The 24,326-nt window shown below is 37.9% G+C and overlaps 2 protein-coding genes across 7 annotated transcripts; one reads left to right on the top strand and one right to left on the bottom strand.

Moving 5' to 3' along the window:
- Positions 1–3,441: 3,441 nt before the first annotated feature.
- pax1a (paired box 1a) lies at positions 3,442–6,830 on the bottom strand. The gene is made up of 5 exons (XM_086049004.1): positions 6,569–6,830; positions 5,474–6,103; positions 4,834–4,967; positions 4,479–4,692; positions 3,442–3,787 (listed from the first exon to the last, which is right to left on the bottom strand). The coding sequence occupies exons 1-5, from the start codon at positions 6,570–6,572 to the stop codon at positions 3,693–3,695; spliced, it is 1,077 nt and encodes a 358-aa protein (XP_085905130.1). The 5' UTR covers positions 6,573–6,830; the 3' UTR covers positions 3,442–3,692.
- Positions 6,612–23,003, top strand: LOC147137757 (uncharacterized). Of its 6 annotated transcripts, none has more exons than XM_086049007.1 (5): positions 6,612–7,012; positions 7,474–7,920; positions 8,074–8,128; positions 19,875–19,967; positions 20,689–23,003. In XM_086049007.1, exons 2-5 carry the CDS (start codon positions 7,682–7,684, stop codon positions 20,791–20,793), a joined length of 492 nt encoding a protein of 163 aa, XP_085905133.1. In that variant the 5' UTR covers positions 6,612–7,012; positions 7,474–7,681; the 3' UTR covers positions 20,794–23,003. The 6 variants fall into 6 exon arrangements, 2 of the variants coding, with proteins under 2 accessions (XP_085905133.1, XP_085905132.1); XM_086049006.1 differs by having other exon boundaries at positions 7,474–7,938; XR_015089262.1 differs by having other exon boundaries at positions 19,878–23,003.
- Positions 23,004–24,326: the final 1,323 nt, after the last annotated feature.

The raw sequence follows: 24,326 nt of genomic DNA, 5'->3' as shown, positions 1-24,326 counted from the left end.
GTGTAATGCAGTGCAGTTTTATACTGCATGCTAAAACCCAATATAACAGTTTGTTAAATTAATACATTTTTTTTTCAGAATCAATAAAGCCTGAGCATTATCTTTGTAAAGGGAGACATACAGTTCTTACATATTGAATACAATTAGATTGTGCAGATGTACCTAATATTATGGCCAGAATAATTTATGCCTAATTATTTATAATACAATTTATATTTGATCATATAATCTATTCATCCATCCATTCTTCAGACTGCTTATCCTTACAATGGTCGCGGGCATTCTGGAGCCTATATCCCAGCTGTCTTCAGGTGGTATAGATGGGGTACACCCTGAAGTGTTTGCTAGGCAATCTTCTAATTATAAATATAATTTCACTCATAGTTAAATTTCTTTTGCACTAATATGAGGGCTCACACAATATTACAGAGGCACAATGTCCCTTTGCTCTGAATTGAGTAGGAAACATCCATCCAAACGGCCCACCTGCTGTCCACCCAGCACAGAGAACACAGTGGGGGGTATCACAAGCGCCCCTGATTGATGATCATAGGTCCCGCAGGAAGTAACCCCGCCACCATGAAGGAGTGTTTTCTGAACCCCAAGTGGTATCCGGGAAAACATGAGCGACTTCAGTCAGGGAGCATGTGCATGCTCATCAGCCGTGCTAATGTTTGGACTTAGTGAGTCTCGTGGGGCTTTGCTGCAGAAAGGGGAGGAAAGGAATCGGGGGCAACAAAACACAGCATAGAGAGGATCCCCAAAACCTACAACCTGCCATAAAATTGGAACAGTGGGACATTTCCTTGAGCGTCCCGACCAGAACTATTCATACAAACAATAATCGGAGAGGAATATGATTCAAATATAAATCCTCATCATTCAGAGCTCATATTGTATGGTACCAGATAGTAATCTTATGACCTAACATTATGCCTACTCTAACTACTGTGCTGGTCATTTCATTTCCAATCATTACATTGCATGCACATACACGCACACACATTAATTGTAATATATTATAGTCATGCAGAGTCACATATTGTAATGAATAGTAATACTATTCACATATCCAGTATGCTGCCCATGTGAAATCAATAACTATGAAAATCATTTTGGGATTAGCACAGCCCAGTAGCTTCATATAGCATATTGTTTTTACAAATATATTATTTCATTCATATTTCATTTCATTTTCACAAACATATGTTACAGAACAAGAAACAGGAATTGATGAGTATGTTTTGTTACTTTTCAGTGATGTTTTTTTTGTTAAATTGCAAACATGTATCATGTTTTTTTAGGAGGTAACTGAAGGCGTAGTGATCCATTTATTTTCTACCGCTCTTGTACTCATTAGGGTCATCTGGAGCCTATCCAGTCTGACTTTAAACCAGAGGACTGGTTGCAAGTCACTTTCAAGACACACAAAGACAAATGCCCATTCACACTCACATTCACGCCTCCTTAATTTAAAATCTTCATTGAATCTAATATGCATGCTTTTTTTGTGTGTTTTAACAGAACCTATGCGAGCATTGCGAGGACATCCCAATTCTATGCAGGAGGACCTGAGAGACGGACATGCAATCCACTATTTCACTGTGCTGCCACCACTTTTATACTCCAAATATATTAGAATTATATATGAATAATAATTCCTACAATATTTCCACGATAGACCAAAGGGCAACTATTAAATAAAACCACTATCAGACAGACTCTTCACTGCTTCAAAAATGCTTCTGCATTACCTCTAACATTATTATGTAACACCCTGATTTATTTCACAAGAAAAATGACGACAGTGATGATGAGTTGATCAACCACATTCTTTCCTGACCACACAGTCCTTCTTTAATTCACAATCATGCATGTTTGTTTCCAGTAGAGAAGGCCAACACCTCAATTGAGATCTAAGGGTCACCTGAATGTCAAAAGTGCAATAATGGCTACAAGTTAAGGGCAGGTACACAAGTGTATTTGTAGCCGTTTGGCAGATGACAATTAAACTGAACCGTTGGTCTCAGTACCAGGGCTATACTACTTTTGGATTTTTCATAACAGCTTTTATTTTATTTTGACTTTTGGTTTTTGAATTTAGTTCGTTTTAATTAGTTTTTAGAGCCGGTTTGTTCGTTTTTATTTTTCCAAAATGCTTCTTTTTAGTTTGATTTTATTAGTTTAAATATTAGTTTTAGTTTATTGTGGAGTATTTGTCGACTGCAAAATTGGAAAAAAAAGGGTCACTAATTATTGTGTTGCAAAGTAAAGTAAACTAAATTTCTCAAATGACTGGTTGAACATCTTTCTTCAGTACGGATAGAACAAATAAGGACATTTTGCTATGTTTTATAGTTATTTTTAGTACGTTCTACAAACTTAAGATGTAGTTTCAGTTAGTTTTCTTTTTTTTCGAAAGCTTTTTCCTTTTATTTTATTTCGTTAACAAAAATGCTTTCAAAATGTTAGTTGTAGTTTTACTATTACTTTTCGTTAACTATAACAACATTGCTCATTACACACTAATAATGCTTTGGGTGGGGGGAAAAAAACACGTGAGCTGCCTTCCATCAAGTATTTTCAGCCTTTTCATAAACATTTGAAATGCTCTGAAAAGAGACTCTGTTCACTAGAAATAACACTGGCATATAGAAACGAGCATAACTTAAACTGTGTCATCACACAACAAGCCCTCATAAATGGTGAAGGAGTCTATTAAAAGGTTCAGAGAAGACCACAGAGCAAGCAGAGGTGTTTAGGAGGAAGGAGTTATGGGAGAAATGCTTATAAATTGTATTCTGGAACTTCGAGAGGCTTCATGTAAGTCGATTTGTTGTATTTGCTGCAGCTATACACCAGTAGCCAGCTTGCCCATCACCCCTTCGTTTCCCATCATGGCAGCTTTCATTACAAGTCAGATAAGATCAGTGGAGGCGCCGAGCCTGCACAACTCTCTGGAAAGGTGGAGTGGTTACACCTGAGTGCCCCCCCCAGCTAAGCAACCATATAATAAGCAACAAATATTATAATTCCAGGAAACTCTCAAATTAGTGCCTACACTTAGACTAGGCCTAAATAAAATCTGCAGGCCATTAGAAGCAGAGAAGTGCAAGACCAGCTGGAAAACAGTCCAACAAAAACAATTAATGGCTGCCGCCAGAAAATGCTTCAGAGTCTGAATTCTAAAAGTAATTACCAGATTTTTTGTTTTATGAGAATTTTGGAACTATCTTTGTATATTTAATTGATTATACAAAAAGCTGTGAAAACACAATTAACAGCTGTGAAAAAGCAATTTGAAACGCCTTTATTTATTTTGAGGGTAATTTTTCATATTAAAACGAAATTATAAAAATATATTTGTAATTAAAGGTTTGGCAAATAGTCAATATTTGTTCTTTACTGCAGAATGGGATTGAGGGCACAAATGACAACACATTTAACAGCTTCCTTTTTTTTTTATCAATGACAAACTGGACATGCAGAACTTTTTTTTTTTAATGACAAAATAGTTGTGTTTTGTGGAGCACCAATGCATCCATGCAAGCTTACATTCATAAGGCCACAAAGCCTGTTTAGGCTTTGCTGCATCCACAACATGAAGTGAGGCCCTGTTTGTTTGGGTTCAGACTTACTGGAGTTGAAATGAGTTCAGTTAAATCTGATTATGAAGCTGGTAAAAGTCCCGGTTATGATGATGAGGTAGGGAGACTGAGTCCATGCACAATGTTCAAGTCTTCATGGTGCTGCTGCTTGCTCAGTGGACTGGGGGGTTTTCTTTCTCCTGAAATAATAACACAAATTATACTGAGTATAAATATATAAAATGCGCACTACTTGTTTTGTGGATCCACATATTCTTCTCTAGGTTAGTGTACCTAGTGGCTCCAGTAAGGATATCATATACATTACATTTAAAAGTGTACTGTAAGATAAATACCAATCAATAACAATAATTACATAAATTTACTGATACAGTCATGAGTATATATATATATATATATATATATATATATATATATATATATATATATATATATATATATATATATATATATATATATATATATATATATATATATATGTATATTATATCTATATGTTTTGTTGTATATATATATATATATATATATATATATATATATGTGTGTGTGTGTGTGTGTGTGTGTGTGTGTGTGATAGTAAATCATACTAAGGCCTTAGTAATATGTAATTAGGTTCTACAACAATGCAAACTACAAACATATTAATAAACATTGCGCAAATAGACCTCTCTGGTGGTGTCAGTCAAAATTGAGAATTTGAATCTCTGTAAAGTCACAATTTGATAAAATTGTATAGCTCAACTTAAAAAAAAGTGGCAGAAGAATGCACTAATTCTGACTGGTTAATTACTACGTGATTGAGCATTAGGAGCTGATGGCTGAGCAGAAGTTGGACATTTTCACACTAAAGTAGGCTCCACGTGAATGTACCTTCTCGGGCGTGGTGCTTGAAGGCCATCGGAGAGTGGATCTCCCCCGCGTGCATGCTCATGCCGGTTCCCGGGTGAGAGAGGGCCGGGCTCTGCGGCTGCCAGTGGTGGTGACCCGGGGCCACGTAGCCGCCCGCTGGGCCGCTGTATACCCCGTACTGGTTCGTGGGGGAGTACGCACACGCCGAGACATAGCTGGACAGTGTGGAGGACGGCTGGGGAACATGCACACAAGGGGGAAAATAATTATTCCCTGTAGGCCCATGGGAACGGAGCTGTTCGAATAGCACTGCAATATATGCATTGAAATATTACAAGAAACTGTTAGTAAAATGTTGCTTATAATAAATTGTTACCTGTGCGTATTTTATGTCAGCATCAATGGCTGATTTGTCGATGCCGTTGACTGAGTGAGCTGCAGGGAAAGCTGCTCGATTGACGCTGCTCCACTCCTCCATTTTGGTCGGATACCCCTCTGTCCCAGCAATGGCTGATTAAAAAAGTAAATAAATAAAGTCAGTTAAAACGATGTTTAGAAAGGATACATTTCCATGAATTATCATTCGGATCACGTGCATCACGAATACCAACGACGCATACTTAAATTCGATAAATCTGGAAATAGATTCTAAATTTGTTTTGTTCTTCTTTTTGTTTTTAAATATTTTTGTTGGAAAAAAACAACATTTTTATTAATAAGTGAGGATTAATAATGGTAAAATGAAATCTTAAAACACACGTGATTAATGTTTCATTATCCAGTCCAACATGTATTGTAATGTAAGAACGAATGTCTTTATTCACTGACTTTAAAGGTCAAGAGAAAAAGTCTATAATGAGCAGTTGGGGGATTAGGGCCGGTGAGGAAGGTGTTTGCACACATGTCATGCGTGAAAAGGCCTATTGAAAGTGGCCTAATGGACATATTGTCCTGCCGCCGAACAGGTAGTGCAGAAGAAAGGCAGTTAGTCGCACCGCGGGCCGTGTTGTGCTCACCTGCGGGGTCCATGAAGGCTCGGATCCCGAGGATGTTGCTGACCGTATGCGCAGAGGGCCAGGCCCTGGAGATGCTCACGTGTCCCGCCGTTACGGGCACCCCGGGAGGGGAGCCCATCTTGGTGGCAGCCGGCGACATGGTGTTGGAGTAGGAGTACGGATAAATGTGGTTGTAAGGGAGGCCGCCCTGCGGTGAGGCTTGCTTGCCGCCTTCGTACTGGCTGGGCTGGGACAGATTCCCAATCTTGTTGCGTAAAATCCTACTGATGGAGCTCACCGAGGGCACGTTGTATTTATCGCAAACGCCGTCCGCCAACAGTCTGTCTCGGATCTCCCACGCAAAGATCCCGGGGTCGTTCTGTTTGTATTCCCTGATGTTTTTCACCACGTTGGGCGTCGTGACGCGAGGTTTGCTCCCGCCGATTGCGCCCGGTAAAATGGAGCCCGTCTCGTTGTACCGCGCCAGAATCTTGCTCACGCAGCCGTGCGAGACGCGCAGCTGCCGGCTTATGTCGCAGGGTCTGATGCCCAGCTGGGCCAGCTCCACTATTCTCAGACGAATGGCGTTGGGAAGGGGTCTTCCATTTACGAACACACCGCCCAGTTGATTCACCTCTCCATAGGTTTGCTCTGCGCCACACACGCACAAGGAATTTAAACAAAACATTCGAATCATCTTCTCCACACAGACTATTTTAACGTCATAAAATACTGTACGCTTGCAGCAATCTAACAGTGCAGTGAGTGGATTTTTTTTTTTGCATGTTTTTAAACCACTTCCAACTGTCTTGTTCAGGGGAAAAAATGGCGTTCCCAGGAAAAAAAAATGTTTACGCGCTACAAATCATTGCAGATTAAAATAAAACATCACCATTGTTGTTATTGTGTAATTTTACAAAGACATCCATGCATTTTATGCAGTGCTGTTATAGTTGCTGCTTTATTAACTTTATTAACAAAATAAGTGCACATACATTAAGCGCATGGTGGGCAATGGGAGGGAACTGTGACTTTTTACGCAGGCGTGGTGAGCGTGGACACGCTTCCATAAGCTCCAAAGCAACGAAGCGTACAGTAAATAAGATGCAGCCTTACCCATTTGCCTCTTTACGTTCCGTAATGTTTGGAAACACACGAGCCCTTAGATGGCGGCAGCGAACGCACACAATGAAGTGGAACGGGGGGAAAAAATAGTCCACTGAAATGTCCCTGAGCTGCAGCGCGCGATGTTCGTCTCTCGTCTTTCAGACGCACGCAACAAGGTGGCGACCAAAAGTGATCTTCATCCGATAAAAGCAAATTGAAGTTATCCCGGGGAGTCCGGACTTTGCTGGAATTAATTTGACGCGTCCTCTCCACGTCAATCGTAGCTGCTCTACGCAGGGGTTGTGCTTGGGTTTCATTGGCTGACCAGAGCTGTGCGAAGATGTCAGCCAATACAAACCTCATCCGGTTGGAGCCGTGCAGCCTCCTGGAGTATTTTGCATAGGGGAAGTGGCAGAAAGGGGAAACGTTTCATCCAACATGCAGCCTCAGCTGGTAAGAACTTCAAGCATACATGCACACATATGCGCAGAAATGGCAAGGGGGATCAAATGTATTGGAGAATAACAACAACAAAAAAAGAGGATTTGCAATCTAGACATATAAAGCGGATTAAAAAGTCTTCAATTGTTAAAGTGTCATCAATAACACAATTTATTAAGCATGCTTGTTGTAAATACACATGTGTAAGTTTACTTTGCGCCGCTTGTATTTGATTGCGATATTAATATATTTGGTGCAATTGGTGACTTGCTATTGCAATTTTTTTAAAGGATCGAAATAAATGCAATATATGTCTAGATTGCAAAACCGCTTTTTTTGTTGTTGTTATTCTCCAATAAATTTGACCCCCCTTGCAGGGATGCACATAATTATTCTTGGATGTTTTCATGAACTTGATAATCAGATACAAATAATTTTCATTTGTTTCTTGTTATTTTTGCTTTATTCTTCAGATAATTAGTCGACTACATGCTGACTGTACAGAGTGACTGTGCAGAGAAGCGCGGGACTGCAGAATTTTACAAGAGGAAAGAGCCAGAGCATCAAACCTGAGTAGCCTCGTGTAATCGATAGCTTTGTACATTTCCCATTTTTCCAGACTAGGGGATATCAGTGCGGATTCCACAGACGTGAATTATCACAGCATGTTGCAGACCTTCTATGCAAGGTAATCGTTTATATGCTCGCAAAATGGCTCTTGTAAAACCTTGTAAAACAGTCGACCTAAAGGTAACAAGGTGCAGCGCCCTTATACCCTCCATACCACCGAAGCTACACCACCACCACCATCATCATCATCATCATCATCATCATCATCATCATCATCATCATCATCGTCATCGTCGTCATCGTCGTAGTCGTCGTCGTATTCATATTGGAACACATGGAAGCTGCATATGGTTGTGCACCAATTTCTGGTGACACTAAACACGCAAGACAACACATGTTATATCTTTATAAACTTGGAAATATTCCCAAAATGAACTGAAGTAACCATTACCAAACATCATTAACCATCTGAAGTTGTGTCTTTTGATCTCGTTGTCATGCAGGACTCCCCCAGCTGGACATCATAAGAATTGCATGGTTTTGCGTGGCTGTGTTAAGGTTGGTATCTTGCTTGCATTTTTTTTTTAAGCATATATAGAGCTATATATTCTCCGTTATTAAAATGAGAGTGCGTGAGTGGATTTTTTTTAAATATAGAAATATATCTACACATTTATTATGATTAAAAATATAAGTAAACATCAAACGATTTTAGAAACGTCTTGTATAATTAATTACCACTATTTTATGGCAATGTTCATGCATAAAATGCAATATTTACATCAGTATAATTTTTTCACATTTTCAAATACAAATTGGTCTTCAAATGATATATTTTAATTATGTAGACTATTGCCTATATTTCCATTTTATTTGCCTTGTTTTTATTTCTTTAATTCTGGCAACTGATTTTTAATAGATGAAAAAGGAACATCCAAATCATGTGGCGCGGCGGAGCTAGTTTTGTTTTTGTTACTGTATGTGGTTCCGCGTGCTTTCAGTTTTTTTTTAACGCATAATACGAATATTGTTGGTTACCTACAGAATAATAAGAAAGAAAGAAAACTATACTGTGCCATAAACTCAGATTTTTATTCAACGTCATCAATTTTACCGACTTTAGACAATTCACTTATATCGAGTGAAAACAATATTCACTTTAAAGACAGATGAACTTTCAAAATACAAATGCAAATTCTAATATAATATTCGAAACTCCACAACAATAGTGAACGGTTCCGCTTGACACATAAAAGGAGCCGAACCTTCCTCCACTCCGGTTCCCAAAACACCTTAATAATTTTAAATTGTGGTGTTGCGCTGAGAGAAATCTCTCATTAAAAAAAAAAAAACCTTTCTTTTCTCACAACCACGAAAATGTTGTTGTTTTTTTTTTATGTCCACAACAGTTTAGAAAACAAAACGTAACAAAACCGAATTCAAATCATTATAGAAATGTCGTATTTTGCAACCTTGAGTTGTGTGAATAATATTTAAATAAGACAAAAACAACATAAAATAAAAACTGGTCGTTTATTTAAACGGCTCCCTTTCGTTAAAAAAAACAAAACAACAACACTTTTTTTGCGCGACCAAGCTTTCAGACGTGTTGTTTTGCATATTCCAAATTATTCTGTTTTATTTCAAATTTTCGTTTCGTACGTGAGAATATTATTAGCGTATTTTAATACAAAAAAAAATAGATGTTGGTCGAACAAACTTGAGGTCAACACCTGACACCAACAAGGTGCAATACCCCCAGCCCCCCAAACTCCCCTTAGTAAATATTGGTTTTGGTTTAGAGTGTCATCTAAGGAGTCCCTTCCTCGAGTGTACTTTGTCTTGAAATACTCTTTAAGTTGTGTTTTGTGTGTGTGTGTGCGTGTGTGAGTACGATTGAAAGTGTGTGTTCTTTTTTTAATAATTAGTGTAACACTGTAGGGTTACATTAGCATAAACATTAGCTGAACGATGTGCTTTATATACATTCAAACACTGACTCTTCAAATGACATTTGCCCCCGAATTTTATTTTCCCAAATGCCACTCCAAACCTCAGAACATTTCAAAACAAAGCATACAATTATTATTGCTCATATTGTGGCCACCCAGCCCATTAGCTGTAAATGTAGCTAGCTACACATCGCTGCTATTAAGCAGGCCCAAGCTTCCTCTAGTGCAGTTTGACCCTCATGTACTATGCAGGTGGTAATATCTGCTTTTGTTGTGCGCCTGTTGGTGAGCTTGTGCTAAAATGGAGGCTGGAGGACAGCAAGCTGACTTCTTTTATAGGCCCAAGAGCCACTCTGGGCAGTCGAACACACCTAATGAGGGCGTGCAGTGGTGCCATGTGAGACATGCCAGCTTTTACCAGGCTGGGTAATTGCTTGTGACCTTCAATAAACACGTCTCATATGTCTTTATGTTCTCAGCATAGAAGTCTAATTGTTACAGTAAGGCAGATGCCTCATGTCTTTTGACATAATGTTGGACTTTTTTTGTTGTAGTTTTAAGGGAGTCGTTTGTTTCAGAGATAGACTTGTCTCTATTTGCTCCCATTGAAGAGAATGACATCTACCTGAACACAATTTACTGAAGGCTATGTGTTATTTTTGAGTGTTTCCTGTTAATGCCACAACTTTTTTTTTTTTTACTGTCCAGCTTGCTTTTCCTCTGTCGGCATAAAATGAACTCAAGGACAATTTCATCCTGTTTAGCCTTCAGTTGCTCTCCCTTATAGGAGGTTACTTGTGTTACATAACATGTGCTACTTAAAATGCTATGGGGACAAATCTGGTTTTGATTTAAGTGAAAATGTACTACAACAATACTATTTTTTCCCCTGTTTCTTTTTCTTAGCATTTACATGCTGCGCTGCATAATGGCCTTAGGATCTAAAGTGATGTTGTTAACTTGCTCTGCAAAACTGCTGGAAGAACAGGTGTGGTTTCCCTATTTGTTTTTAGATGTGTTATCCTGAACAGATAAAGGAGAACTTGCACTACCACAATACTTATAGTTCCAATCAGGTTAGGGCAGTAATTGTGACAGTGGTCCAGAACACACCGTTCTGTGTGTTTGTTTGCTGAAAACAAAGATAGCAGCCAAGAGACAGAAGAATAAATAAAGAATTTTGTCTAAAATAGTTAAAAACGGACTTTTCCTTTTCAATCACAACATGAGTACGGCTATGACTATTGCTAAAATACTAACAAAGATGTATGTGCTTAAAAAAATCCATTGTTTTTAAATGAACAAGCTGTATTACTTTCATAATTCATAATTCATTTCATATTTATTGCACAAATCTCTTGTAGGCCTCCTATATTTAATGTTATTAATATGAATGTGCTTTTCATGAGAGAGTCATGATTTGAAAATAGCAATGCTGATCATAAGAAAGTAAGGACCTCTGTCAAAAGGAAATTCCCTGACCCGGAAAAAAAACATATGCATTAATGCATATAGTCTTCTACTATATTACATTAACGATTGATTCCGGAATTTCGATAGCGAAGCCCGCAGTAGCGCAAACACAAGCAGTCCCCACTCTATACTACGGAAAAACTTTGACCGCTCCGCCATCATCGGATCAAACGGGAATTCCCTCACTCGGAAAAAAAAACGTATCATTACAAAATTTTTATTATTATTATATTGCTTGTGTTGCTAACTTGTTACACATGTATTTTGTTAACATGGACATGTACCATAGTCGTTTCCCACGTTAAGGAAATTCCGTTATAAGGAAATATTGGACAATGCAAATATGATTCCTTACTAGAGAATACTTACCGTGTCAATGGTGTTTAATTAAGAGTTCTAATATATTATATTATAATGGTGTGGTTTAGGGTCTGTTATAACTTACCAATCATTCATAGTTGAGTGAAGTGTTTGTTGGATCCTTTTTCAGTGTAAGAAAGGTAGTGTTCAAGTGTTCAAGACATGATGTTGCACGTGTGTTTTGTCAGTATTCAGCACATACTTTAATTTATTTGCTTTACTTTTTAGTTATTTTTTTCAACTTCAAAATTTGATCGATCACTGGATTTTTGTGTGACTTTTGAGGCATATTCTTCAACCAACTTTTGGTCAAATTCTGAATTGTTCCATTTCTTGGCCAATTGACTTTCAAGGCTTTGCTAAAATTATTTAGATTTACACATACCAGTGTATCCAAGCCAAACTATCTAGATTCAGATGAGTTAAAAATGATTCCCGTTCCGTTTCTATTATGTGGTTATTTTTAATTTAGACTCCACAAGCTACCCTGTGCTATTTCAGTCCACTTTTTATTTATTAATATTGTCGTCAGTAATCCAACTGTCTGTGTAATGACAGCTAACAGGCTCCCATACATTGAAGTCCTTTCAGGTATTTATTTAGTAAAACATGGTTGTATTTAAAGTGGACTTGACAATTAAATTAAGCAGGGTGGTTTCAGGGTGTGGCGAGCAGCTCCATGGTAGATCAAGATAATGGCATTCGTCTTTTTTTTTTTTTTTTTTTGCAGCTCAAGCCTCTTGTCCAAACATGGCAAAGGAAAAATGCCCAAACTTGATTTTAAAACTACAGTTAACAATCCATCTCATGTTCTCATCAGAATTTCAATTCAATTTCAGTTCCACAAATTGGACTAGTTTTGTCTCCCACATTTGTTCAATTTAGGGTTCGCTTAAAGCAGAATAATGCAATAATATGTTCTATGCGCCTTCACTAGTTTTAACATGGCATTTCGATATGTGAATATGAGTTAAGCAGCAAAATTGATCCTTTTTAAGTGATCTCAGGGGGTGTCCATTTTGTCACTTCTGTCGACTGAAGATGACATCAAAGTTGCTCAGGGCTCAGGTAACGACCAATCATGGCTCAACTTCAGAAAACAGGTGAGCTGTGATTGGTCGTTACCTGAGCCTTGAGCAACTGTGATGTAATTTAGTTACAAAATGGCCGACCCCTGAGATGGCTAAAAACGGGTGGATTAACTCTTATTCCACAAATGCAATATTTATCAGAATGTTTCAAGTAGACCCTTGTGAGGATAAGCGGTATCAATAATGGATGGATGGATGTTTCAAGTAGTGGGTTTGCATAGAACATATTCTTGTAAAGAAATGTTTTGTGTTGTCTTCCTCTTTAAGACTTACTCAAATGAGAAGCACAAACAGTTATTGCACCGTAGGTTGTTTTACCTGAACCAGATAACAATCTAATCTTTGTCGACCGTTTTTGATTTTGTGATTGAAACCAGATTGTTTTTTTGAACAACAATCAGGAGGAAAAAAAAATTGTGGTTGCACAGTGGGAAATGTTGTGGTCATCTACAACCATGCATTCGTAAGATTGTAAACAAATCTAACAAATATTTTTCCAATAACTCTAAATTTTGCCTGCTTTCTGTTCCTTGCAAAATGCGTTACATTTTGGTTGTCATCTTATTTCATTCTCACGAGAACAGGCCCTTGCGTTACCCCTGCTGTCAACATCGAGTTTTTGCCGTCTGTGGCCATTCATGCAATGTTGTCGTCAGTTGGTTGAAGTCAAAAGCTTGTGATGCTCGCGTGCACGTTTGAAAACCTCTGCAGTTTGTGCGACTTTGCTGTGCTAGTCTGTTGTCAATTAACGGAGGAACATAATTAGTTTGGGAGCACTTCAGACTTCATCTCCAGCTGCCGCAGATTCATGCTTGCTCTGCTTGGATATCCGCCACAAAAAAACTGAAAAACTGTGGGTCACACATGGTTGTTGACACAAGCCTTGTACACAATCTTCATTTCAGGTCTTGCTCTGATGTTTAACATTATCTTCTGGGTTTCGGCTCAGTACCTTTTTTCCTTATTGGCGCACCGTGCCGTCCTTCAGGTGAAATCTTACTCCACCTCCAGTTTGTTTCGCTACTCCCATGCAGCTTTGACATGTCTAATAGCAGTCTTGCCTTCACTTATCCTCTTTAAACTGAAAAGCCAAATCGTGTGTCATGAATTGTTGCAAGTCTAATGTAATGCTGCGCCTTTAAGCGTAAGAATGCTGGATCCATTATGGAGAAGTCTGGAAAAGGCTATTCAAGGCCTTCTATCAGAGGCAGTGTGATATTGTTTTCCGCCAAACCCAAAATCAAGGACTTGGACAAGCCTTCTTTATGTCAGGAATAGGGGTAATGTATTTGCTCTGACAGCTGCTCCTTTTAAGATTAATAGCCTTATGAAAACCGTGTGTCTTCTTCCCAAAACCAGGCCTATCATTCAGTGAGACCTCCTCACAGAAGAAATCTAGGAAAGAAAATGAATGTCACAACACAGGAGAACTGTGTGTCTGCGTGTGTCTGCGTGTGTGCGTGCAGACCTCATGTTGGTTGCCAAACATCATTTGTTTTGTTTTTTTCATGAAAACTGAATGAACTCAATCCTGCTGTCTGATAGTCAGTTTTAGACATTTTACTTTTTCAAGTCATGCAGTATTTGTCAAAATTGATCTTGGAATCGGTGTCAGTGGAGGTCACCCAAGAATCAAGTGATCAGGTTTTTGGACAAGAGCCCTTCCACAAATTTCCATAGAATCCTCTTTTTGCAGTATGATGAGACATTTTTGACAATTCTTTGCCTCCAACTTGGCGGGAATAAGGCGAGGACCCTTTTCTGTATCAAGTTGACAGTGCCACAAGACACAAAGCAACGTCCAAGAGAGCATTTGGGTGTGGTTGGTGTGGACAAACTTGACCCACCAAACACCATTGAGCTGACCCGAAACAGAGATTGTGCATCTGTATGACGGGACAAAAATCCTCACACTCATCTGAGACCAGCTCCCGATTTTTTTCCCTTGTCATTTCTGCTTCCAGTATGGATGTAAGCAGCCAGGTGTCCCAGTACGTTTGTCCTTGTAATGTATTTCCGAAGTCTGACAGCTAAATAATAGTCATCATGTCTTCTCTCCTGGTGGCCCACAGAGATCTGGCCTTGTACTCTGACCTCACTGAACCACATGGTCATAAATACGCTCCCTTATTTCTACCCTTGTGTGCTTGCTAGTTAGGCCAAGAAGTGGGTTTGTTTTGGGTGTCCTGTGTATATTCCCGCAATAGCCATGCTTTCAGGACGTCCTGAATCACATACACTATGTATTGCCGCCTGCGGTCACCTGTCATGGAGGTATTCTGCTGAAAGCTGCATAACCCGAGTCTAGCGTCTGCATAATGGACACTTGTTTGTCCTGCTGCTGATGGTTTAATTAACTCTGTGTGTCTGTCCTCTGTGAATTGTAATGTTGTTCTGAAGTCCACATTCAACAGGGCCACACCTGTAAATGGACCTTTAAGTGAACATGTGCAGCTGACTGATGTCAGAACCTCAACCCGCATGGTTATTTTTTGGTCAAATGTGGACACATTGCCTTTCAGCTCATGAAAAATCACTATTTATTTTACGGTTAGCACATATTTCAGGAATCCCTCATTTCTCTCATCAGCATGCCGGCATGTAGCAAGAATAAGTTCATGCCTTTTAACAGTTAATGAAGCAGCTTGAATACATTTGATATGTTGGGCACATTTCAAGCTGACAGTCAGTGCGAGGTAAAGATCAGTTCACTCTACTATAGGGGGAGCTGAGCTCACTCATCCTGGTGGTGAAATGTCTGACATGTTTGCACTGAGTTGGGACAGACAGGTCTGCAACCAAGCCCGGACTTGCAGGCCAAGAAAAAGCCCCTCAGTGCGCCCCCGTTTTCCCAGGCAGGTGAGACCCCTCCCTAGGGTGACGGCTTCCTTGGTTCGTGCAGCCATCACCCGTGTAGTGTTAATTCACATCCGTTGTCTATTGTTTTTACAGCAACTATAGATTATTTAAATCAATGCACAAGGAAGAAGCTCGGTGAAATACAATACATTGTGTGTCATCGCAAAAACGAGAAGAGGGGAAGTATGATAAGGTCAAACAGAAAGCTTTAACACACAATGAGATGAAAAATTAATGACTCTAGAATTGAGTGTTTTCCCGCACTTATTGTGCAAGGTCCGTGATTAGAAAAATATCTAAGTAAACCTTTGTAGACTCTTGATTTCTAATCTGCCCTCGTTTTTTCTCCATGACATCAAGTTTTCATAAGAATTAGAATATGACTATAATAATAATTTAATATGTAATATAGTAATATATTTAGTAATATTTATGAACTAAGGGTTAGGGTCAGCAAAATTTTTTTTTTTCCTAAAACACCATATCCATGAATTACAATGCATGATAATATCCATATCGAGCTGGCTTTTACAGGTCAAATTTAAAAACAAAAAATATCTCAACACCATTTTTTAAATCGGTGACAGCTGTTGACAAGTGTAATCTGTTGTAGAAATTGTAGGTATGAATTTCATTTTGAATTTTTTTGTAATAATTGTTATTATTGTAGAAATTGTAGATATGGATTTCTTTTTGCATTATTATTTTCCATTTAGCAATTTCATGTGAAATGTATTTTGATTTGATTTGACCTGAAAGCACATTAATGTTTATAAAAAACAGATATTGTCTCAAAGAGATGGAGTTCTTCTTTCATCTTCTTCTTCTTTCGTCAATCATTCTTAACTCCCACTGGTTGTATAAATTCTACCTGCTGTAGCATTCTGATCAAACTCAGTAACCTGATTTATAAAATTAAAATTAGGTGGTAAATGCCCTCTAGTGGCCAAGGAGTGAATGCGACTGCCTGTCTGTACAGTATTGCCAAGAAAGACGTTCACAGTAGACTGGCAGATGAGGGTCATGAACACGTGCCAAAAACTACATAGCAATTCCTCTTTTCAACTGAAAGGTGCCAAAAACACACACGATAATATAATTTACTGGTAAGATCGAAAGCCCATGTCCTTTGTGAGCGTTGCGATCATAATTGAAGATAAACCAGTGTGATGATGTTATTTTTCCGAACAAACAAACTAAGACATCTCAATGCCATTGACTGATTTCCCTGAAGGCCCATATAAAGTCTACAGGTAAATATGGGTCCCGTCAACTTCCTTCAAGGCTGGGAGTGTTATAAAATGTCAAGGAGAGACTCTCACAGCAAACCAACATTAAGTGCAAGGGCTCATTTTGTGCTCATTTTACATATTCACAAAAATTACCTCACTTAAAAATCTCAATATTATTTAATATTATACTATGGTTGTCCTGCATGTCATTCAAAATCCCAAAATCAATAGGCCTAATCACTCGCCTGTATAACACAGTGCAGTATAGGGCAGTTGAGTTCATCCCTCCCTGATGAGTCCCCTCTGTGTGGCGAGTGCGCCATCCGTCATAACAACCTCAGGGCAAGGAAAAGCAGCTTTCCTTTTATACTGCAGAACATTTCATACTCAAAGTAAGTCCAATCACATAATTTAAAAGTTCAACATTTTCTGTTTTATTTGTAGATTACAAACAAAAGAGTAAAATACATTTGAAAGCAAAGTGAAGAAATACAACGTAGCTAACTAAAATCCTTAAAATATTATTAAAACAAGGTACAGCGCAAGACAAAGATTTCGAAAATGTGAATTAAAAAATGATTAAAATACCTTTAATCATAGATATGTGGGCTGGGGAGGGGGGTGGCTACAGTAATTTTTAACCTGGATTTAATAGCATTTACACTTGCTGACTTCACTTCTGTTTGCAGCGTATTCTATTTGTGTGCAGCATTGCAGCTAAATGCTGCTTCACCATGTTTGCTTTGAACTCTGGGCTCCACTAATTGATTAATTAAGTCTGCAGACCAAAGAGCTCTACTGGGTTTATATTCAATTAGCATTTCTTTAATGGACCTAAACCATTCAGTGATTAATAGAACTATAGTGGAACTTTGAAGTCTACAGCTTACTGGGAGCCAGTGTAAAGACTTTAGGATTGGAGTAACATCATCTGATCTCTTTGTTGTGGTCAGAACCCGAGCTGCAGGGTTCTGAATGAGCTGCAGCTGTTTGATGCTCTTTTGAAAGAGTCCAGTCCACACCATTACAATAATAATTTCTACTGGAGATAAAAGCATGGATAGGCTTCTCCTGGTCTGCTTGGAGCATGCAGTCCTGCAGTCTGGATATGTTTTTCAGATTTTCAGCTGTTTCAGTGATTGATTTGATATGACTGCTGAAAGTCAGAACCGAACCTATCAACACACCAAGGTTTGGGACTTGGTCTTTGGTTTTTAAAGATTGTGACTCCAGGGGCTCTATTTCTGTAGACAGGGGCACATGCACTAGGCGTAAAAACGGTCACATCTTTATATTAGTCACACACATTTTCATCACACACGGATGCACAATCATGGGTGGAAAGCGGTCCCCAAGTGTGCACTTTACAGCAGCCAACTTTACATCATCTGCGAGTGGAGATCTTCTTGAAGCACTTTATAAATGTACTTTGCGCATGTCGATCTCCTGCATGTAGACTGTGTGCCTCACCTGCACTGAATTTAAAGGGAATGAAAGGAGCCACTTACAGTGGCCGGGAATACAGTCTGCTGTGTTCACTCCCACAACTGTGCAAAAGCCTATTCCTAACTGTACCTGACTACAAAAATTCCAAAATAAAGAAAATCCATCCACGCGCACAGTTAGACTGCATTTTGGGCTAGACTTGTACTGGGCACAAAAATAAGGCCCCAAATGTTTACTAAAAGCAGTCCTATTTTGTTTGTTGCCAAAAATAATTATCTCAGTTTTGTTTTGGTGTAATTGAAGAAAATGTTAGTTTATCCAGTTATTAATTTGTTTTAGACAGTGACACAAATCTTTATTGAATTGCTATCATTTGGGGACATTGGTAGATGTAGCTGTGAGTCATCTGCATAACAATAATAGCCAACATTGCCGTTCTGAAGAATTTGACCCAAAAGTAACATATACAGGCTGAACAAAAGGGGTTCAAGGACTGACCCTTGAAGGACCCCAGATGACATGGCCATCCAATCAGATTCAAAACATCCAATGGTCATAAACTAATATCTTTATTATTATTACTATTATTAATATAAATATTAATCGTGGGCCGCCAGCTGCCCGCCACTAATCCATATCATGGATTATTCTACATGGGTGTTGATGTGAGTTACTTGGAAATCCCAAAGTGATGCCATGCCACTAGCCATAAGTGAGTATAGAAATACAAGTCACAAAATCATAGCCTAGACCTCCTGCCCTAGACAATGACACGATTGAAACCTCAACTGATAAGAAAATTGAGAGGGAGCTATAAAATAAGCACTCAAGATAATCACTACACACCACAATATTCTAAATTCAAAGGAATATGATTGAGAAAATGTCGATGTTCAGGATAAGCTTGTCAAAATTTTGATTATCGACAAGTTATAAAACTAGTGCAATCCAAATATGGGCCCCTTCCTTTGGTACTGTTTTGCCCTTCATGATGTCTTATTTTGAATAGCTTGAAATGGGTTCATTTGGAAATATTTCAAGGAAAGATTCCTACAGGCATGGTCATTTTTTAAATTTTTTTCACCTTTACCTTTATGAAAAGATTGTGTTCATGTCAAAGAACAATTGACAAATGAGACATACCGGTATTTGAAACCTGCACAGTAAAACAAGGATGCACATATGTCAAAATTAACATTGGGAGTAATGGATGTTCCTATTGAATTGGTTTCATTGACTTTACAAAAAAAATCGGATGATTTTTTTTTTTTTTTTTTTTTAATGAATGCAAGATTCTACAACCCCAGAAGGAGCTCACCTTTGTGTCCAACAGCATGTGTCCAAAACCAGTTAAGTGGGTTGTCATATGAACAATACATGACCTGCAATGATTTACAGAAAATATGACAGGATTCATCAAGTATGCATTTCACATTAAAAGCCCCTCAACATGTCGGAGTTACAAATTGGCACATATTGTTGTTCTTTTTTCTTTCAGCATAACTGAGCTCTCTGTGTGTTTGGAGTTCATGTTATTGTGGTGTCTATGACAACCAAGCCACGGTGTGTCATTTGCCAAATGTCTTTGTAACTTTAGCCAGGCCAGGAAACATTTAGAAAAGAGTTGTGAATACTTCTTCAGAGGTAATATTCAATTGTTGTGTTACCAGTTTAAGGATTTCAATAGTTAGGAATGCAAAGTGTCTCATCCTAACGTTTTATTTGTGTGAAATGTATATTTATTTTTGGAGCAAAAAGATTAAATATGACCTATGAGGGTATTATCTGATGGTTATGATTTGAATAATGCTTATCAATTAGCTGCATTGTCACTGCAGTAGCATGCTGAGTGTTAGCATAAGGACTGATGTCTGTGCTTGTATTCTTTCAGCAGCACTGTGTAAACCAGAGGTCACCCAACATGCTGCCCAAGGACCACATGGGTAGCCCGCAGGCCTGTTGTAAAAATAGCTCACCTGTGATGGTACATTGTGATTTCCTAGGAATGTTGTAGAAATGACCATTTGAAAATGTAAACACTTGCAGAGATTTAGGCAAAGAAAGTGTTACATGTTGATATTTATCTGGTCCCTAGCATGTTAAATCATTGTTGATACACACACGAGAAATCATTAGCATGATCGGTGTCTTCACATTGACAGTGCAAATTTGTTATTTTTGAAGTTTGTTAGCCTCTACGCATTAATCAGTAGGCCTATCCAAGAAGTAACTCTCACTCTAAAAACGTTCGGTGACTCTTGATGTAAAATGTCTAACTGGAAATATTGAGGTAGATGAAAGAAAGCAAGACTTTATCAGCATTCCATTGCTAAAAAGTGTGAGTTAAAGTTAAGAGTGGATGTATGACGGTCTGTTTGCCTTGAGATGACTCATACTAAGCTGCTCTAGTCTCTTTCTCCTTTACTGAACTTGAACCCAAACAAGTACCAGCAAGTCCTGGAGGACAGGTTTGATGGGCTACTGTTAATAGTTTTCTTTTCTGTACTCACACATCCAGCTGGCTTAGAGATTGGAGACGATAACCCCAAAAAATGTTTGGACAGGTTTTTAAATTGAATATCATGTTTGATTGAAATGAGGAGAAGGCTCCATACTGTGATCTAAAAATGGTGACATGTCACTTTTTGTGAGAATTTCGCATTTATCTTCTGGATGTGGATCATTTTTTGTTCTTCACCTTTTAGCACTGTGGGTCATATCAAGTTCTCAGCAGCGAGAATGCTGACACCGTGATAGCATCAACAAGATGGTGCAAAGTGATGACAAGTCTGCAGAATCAGCCTGCCTGACAAGGCGAGAGGTCACGGGTGATTGAGAACACGTCGTTTGTTAGTCATGCCATCATCATTAAGAAATGAGCCGAGGATTAGTTACCTCAGCCACCGGTTTAGACAATGACTGGATGATTTTCACAACATTTGCTGACATAAATGATGTATTCACTTTAGTCCTACATATGCCTGATTTGGTTTAGGGATTTGTTTTGAATGAGTGCGATGTGTCATTTATATTGATTAGTTTTATTGTTTTTGTATAAACCATAAAAACTCATACAGAACGTTACATACAGTGATCATAACGACAGCATGTGGTGTAGTATAACATTTAAATAGGTACTCATAAAGTAGAAATCAAATGTTTTTTTATCTCTTTCCTTGGATTACACACAAATATTAGTCACCTTTGCAGCTCATGCTCAGATCCTCAAATGAAGTTCTTCCATACAAGTTGCAAATACATTTATTTTCTACAGTATATATAAATGTATATTTAGTAACTTGTTTGTTTATTAGTATTGAAACTTTTTTTTTTTTTTACCAAATTTCAGTTATTGTTGACCAAGCAGTTTTAAGAGTGTAAGCATTATTTTTTTTTTCAAGTTTTAGTACTTCCCAGCCTCTTGACATCTACATCGACAAGCCAATTTTGAAATACTCTTTATGTTAGTGCGAAGACAACAGGAGGGAGCATGAGTGCACTCTGCAGCCTGACTATCCGAACAAGGTGGGTACCTGAGCGAACTCTCTTTTGCAGACATTTACATGTAAACATGGTAAGTATGCAGGTGGAAATATGGGCCTTTGGTAAATAAATATTCATAACCTGTATACTGGGGGTCATTTGGCAAATGATAAACTTGGACTAGACCATTCCTCTCATAAAAAAAAAGGAACATCAGAATTAAATCTTACTTGGGCGCATGAGAGTCCTTCCTTCTCACAAATGTTTTCACACATTTTAAAAATGCCAATATATCAATTGCCGGCCATGTCGATTTCTTTCAGCATATCAGTTTAACTGCCATACAATTTAAACTTTTTGTGCATACACCACTCTCCAAAAGTCATAGGTCAGTGAGGACAACCACCTTTATTTCTGATTTTAAAAAAACAAATATGGGATGAGACCAACATTTCAGCTTTCATTTCCACTTAATTACTTTTGCTATAATACACAATATTTTAACAAAACATGATCACCATTTTAGGTGAGCAGAAGATACTATTATTGACTTAAGATAAGATTGACTTTAAAGGCTTTCCCAGTGGAATCTTTTCAGCCTCTCATTTGTACATAAAATATTGTTACAGCGATTCTTATGCTCACCTCTGTGTTTTTTTTTGTTTGTTTTTTTGTGTGCAAATTCCAGCCTGACTTTCTAATTCTTGCTGCTAATCAATGATTTGCTAGTGTAAGATCTGTACATGAATTCATGAAGTGTCTGCCAGTAAGTGATACTTTCACTCCTGTCTTTTCGATATTGATGTTGATTTCAAAGTGGTTTTAGGGTTATTTTTTTTCCAGCTCTCATAACGATTGTGTCATCAAGTGCTGCTTTTTTCCTTATTCTAAAAAATAGTCATTTGGATTTACATTTTTAAAAAAGTATGGGCATTGGCTGCATGCATTAAAATCATGTTTGACCAACATGAATATGAAATCCAACTTACTATTTTTTTTTTCAGTGTAACGTATTGTCTATAGTCAATGATTGAGCACAGGGTCTGACTATTGTTCCCTCTTCTCTCATCATAATTAAATGTTTTTTACACCGATAGAAAGTACTCAGCACTGTATTAAAAATAAAAAAAGAAGTTGGATGAACTCCAAATTTCAAAGCCACGAAAAGAAATAAAAATGTACTCAACCCTATCTTAAAGATAAAAGTTAAAACAACTCGACAAATTGATTAGTAGCAAACAACTTGCTTGCTTTGTTGAGCTAACTTACATTGTTGCCATAAACCCTTTATATATTGAAGATTTTCCAACTTAAAGTTTTAGGGAAAAAAATATGTTTTTGGGTGTAGTTTCCATGTTGGTTACACCTTTAAATAATGATGCGGCAATTGATTACACCTCTAAATTACCGGTACATAAATGTCCCATCCATTCCAATACTTCTCCAGAATTTAGTTTTTGATTCAAAACATTGTGGTCTTTTAAGATGTGTATCAGATTCAAATGTAAACCTTTCTAAATAAAAGCTGAAATGTTGATCTTTTGTCTCATATTCCTCTATTGTTATGTCAAATCCAAAGTTTTCGTTCCACAGAAAAAATAAAGGCCATGGCCTTACTGTTCAATACTTATGGAGCATAGTCTTTTTGCACACACAGTATTAGATCCAGTGAAATACGGTCTGAGCCCTCTGAACAGTGAAAATTCACAAGTAATTGATTTACTCCCCCAATTATTGGAATTTTTCTATAGATGCCAGAAGATGGCAGCAACGCACTTTTATTATTAGCTAAAGCTGTGGCCTGAAGAAATGAAGCTTTTCCCTATCACCGCAACATAGTCAAATATTGCTAATATAAACTTGTTTTGGCACCATATTGCTGTATCTTGGTGCCAAAGCAATATTTTTAGATTAGACATTGCTTTGGCCTGAGATCCAACATTGGTGAATTAACAGCAGCTCGGTTCCCCCAAAAATTCAGGGAATCTGCAAATTTGGGAAATCCAAACCACGAATATGATGAGGATGTGCAGTACTTCCAAAGAATGTTTTGTGAATCAAGGAATTTAAAAAGAATGTCTTTACAAAGATCAATGCTCAGATTTGATGAACATTTGTTTGTATGTTTATTTTTTGGATTATGGTATAATGGTTTGTATCTTTATTAATTTTTTTTCATTTGTTTTCCTGTGTGAGAAGGAATCATATTAGAAACAACTCTAATGTGGTGCAGTTCTACACCACTTCAAAGTACAATAGAAGTGGATCAAAAGTATGATGCAAACAAGGGACAAGTCCTATTGTTCCTGATAGGGAAAAGGCAATAATTCAACTTAATTGTTTTGGGCACAACGTGATGCAGCAGCGTGGTGTTTTGCACTACAAAAATTACACTCAAACACTGAAGGAAAAAACAAGGCATAGCACTAAGCAAACTGTGATGTTGACATAAAGGATAATTATTTTAAGGACACGCAATGTCACTAATGCTTCTCAATGTCTGGTACAAACACACCACCAACAGGCTTGATATGGGAGACACAATTTTATTTTTCACCTAAAAAGCAGTGATGAAGAGTCATCGTGAGAGGGAAGAAAAATAATATAAATGTAACTAATATGAGTCTTCATATTAGCCTTTACAGATAAAACACAGTAACAATTGGTTTTATTTAACGCTGTCAGAGTGTTGCTATTCAAAATATTATTTTGTCTTTGTTTTGATGGTTGTACAGCTGAGTACTTTGCAGTGATGTAGAACTTCACTGCATTTTGGGAGCCTCTAATATTTTGGTTACATTGTTGTTGGGCCAAAATATCAGAAACACACTTCGGTATGATGCAGTGCAAAATACTAGCA

Source organism: Filicampus tigris, chromosome 13 (assembly GCF_054856515.1).
Source record: "Filicampus tigris isolate MCC_2025a chromosome 13, RoL_Ftig_1.0, whole genome shotgun sequence".
NCBI lineage: Eukaryota > Metazoa > Chordata > Actinopteri > Syngnathiformes > Syngnathidae > Filicampus > Filicampus tigris.
The sequence above is the reverse complement of the archived record's forward strand: the minus strand, read 5'-3'. Positions and strand labels throughout refer to the sequence as shown.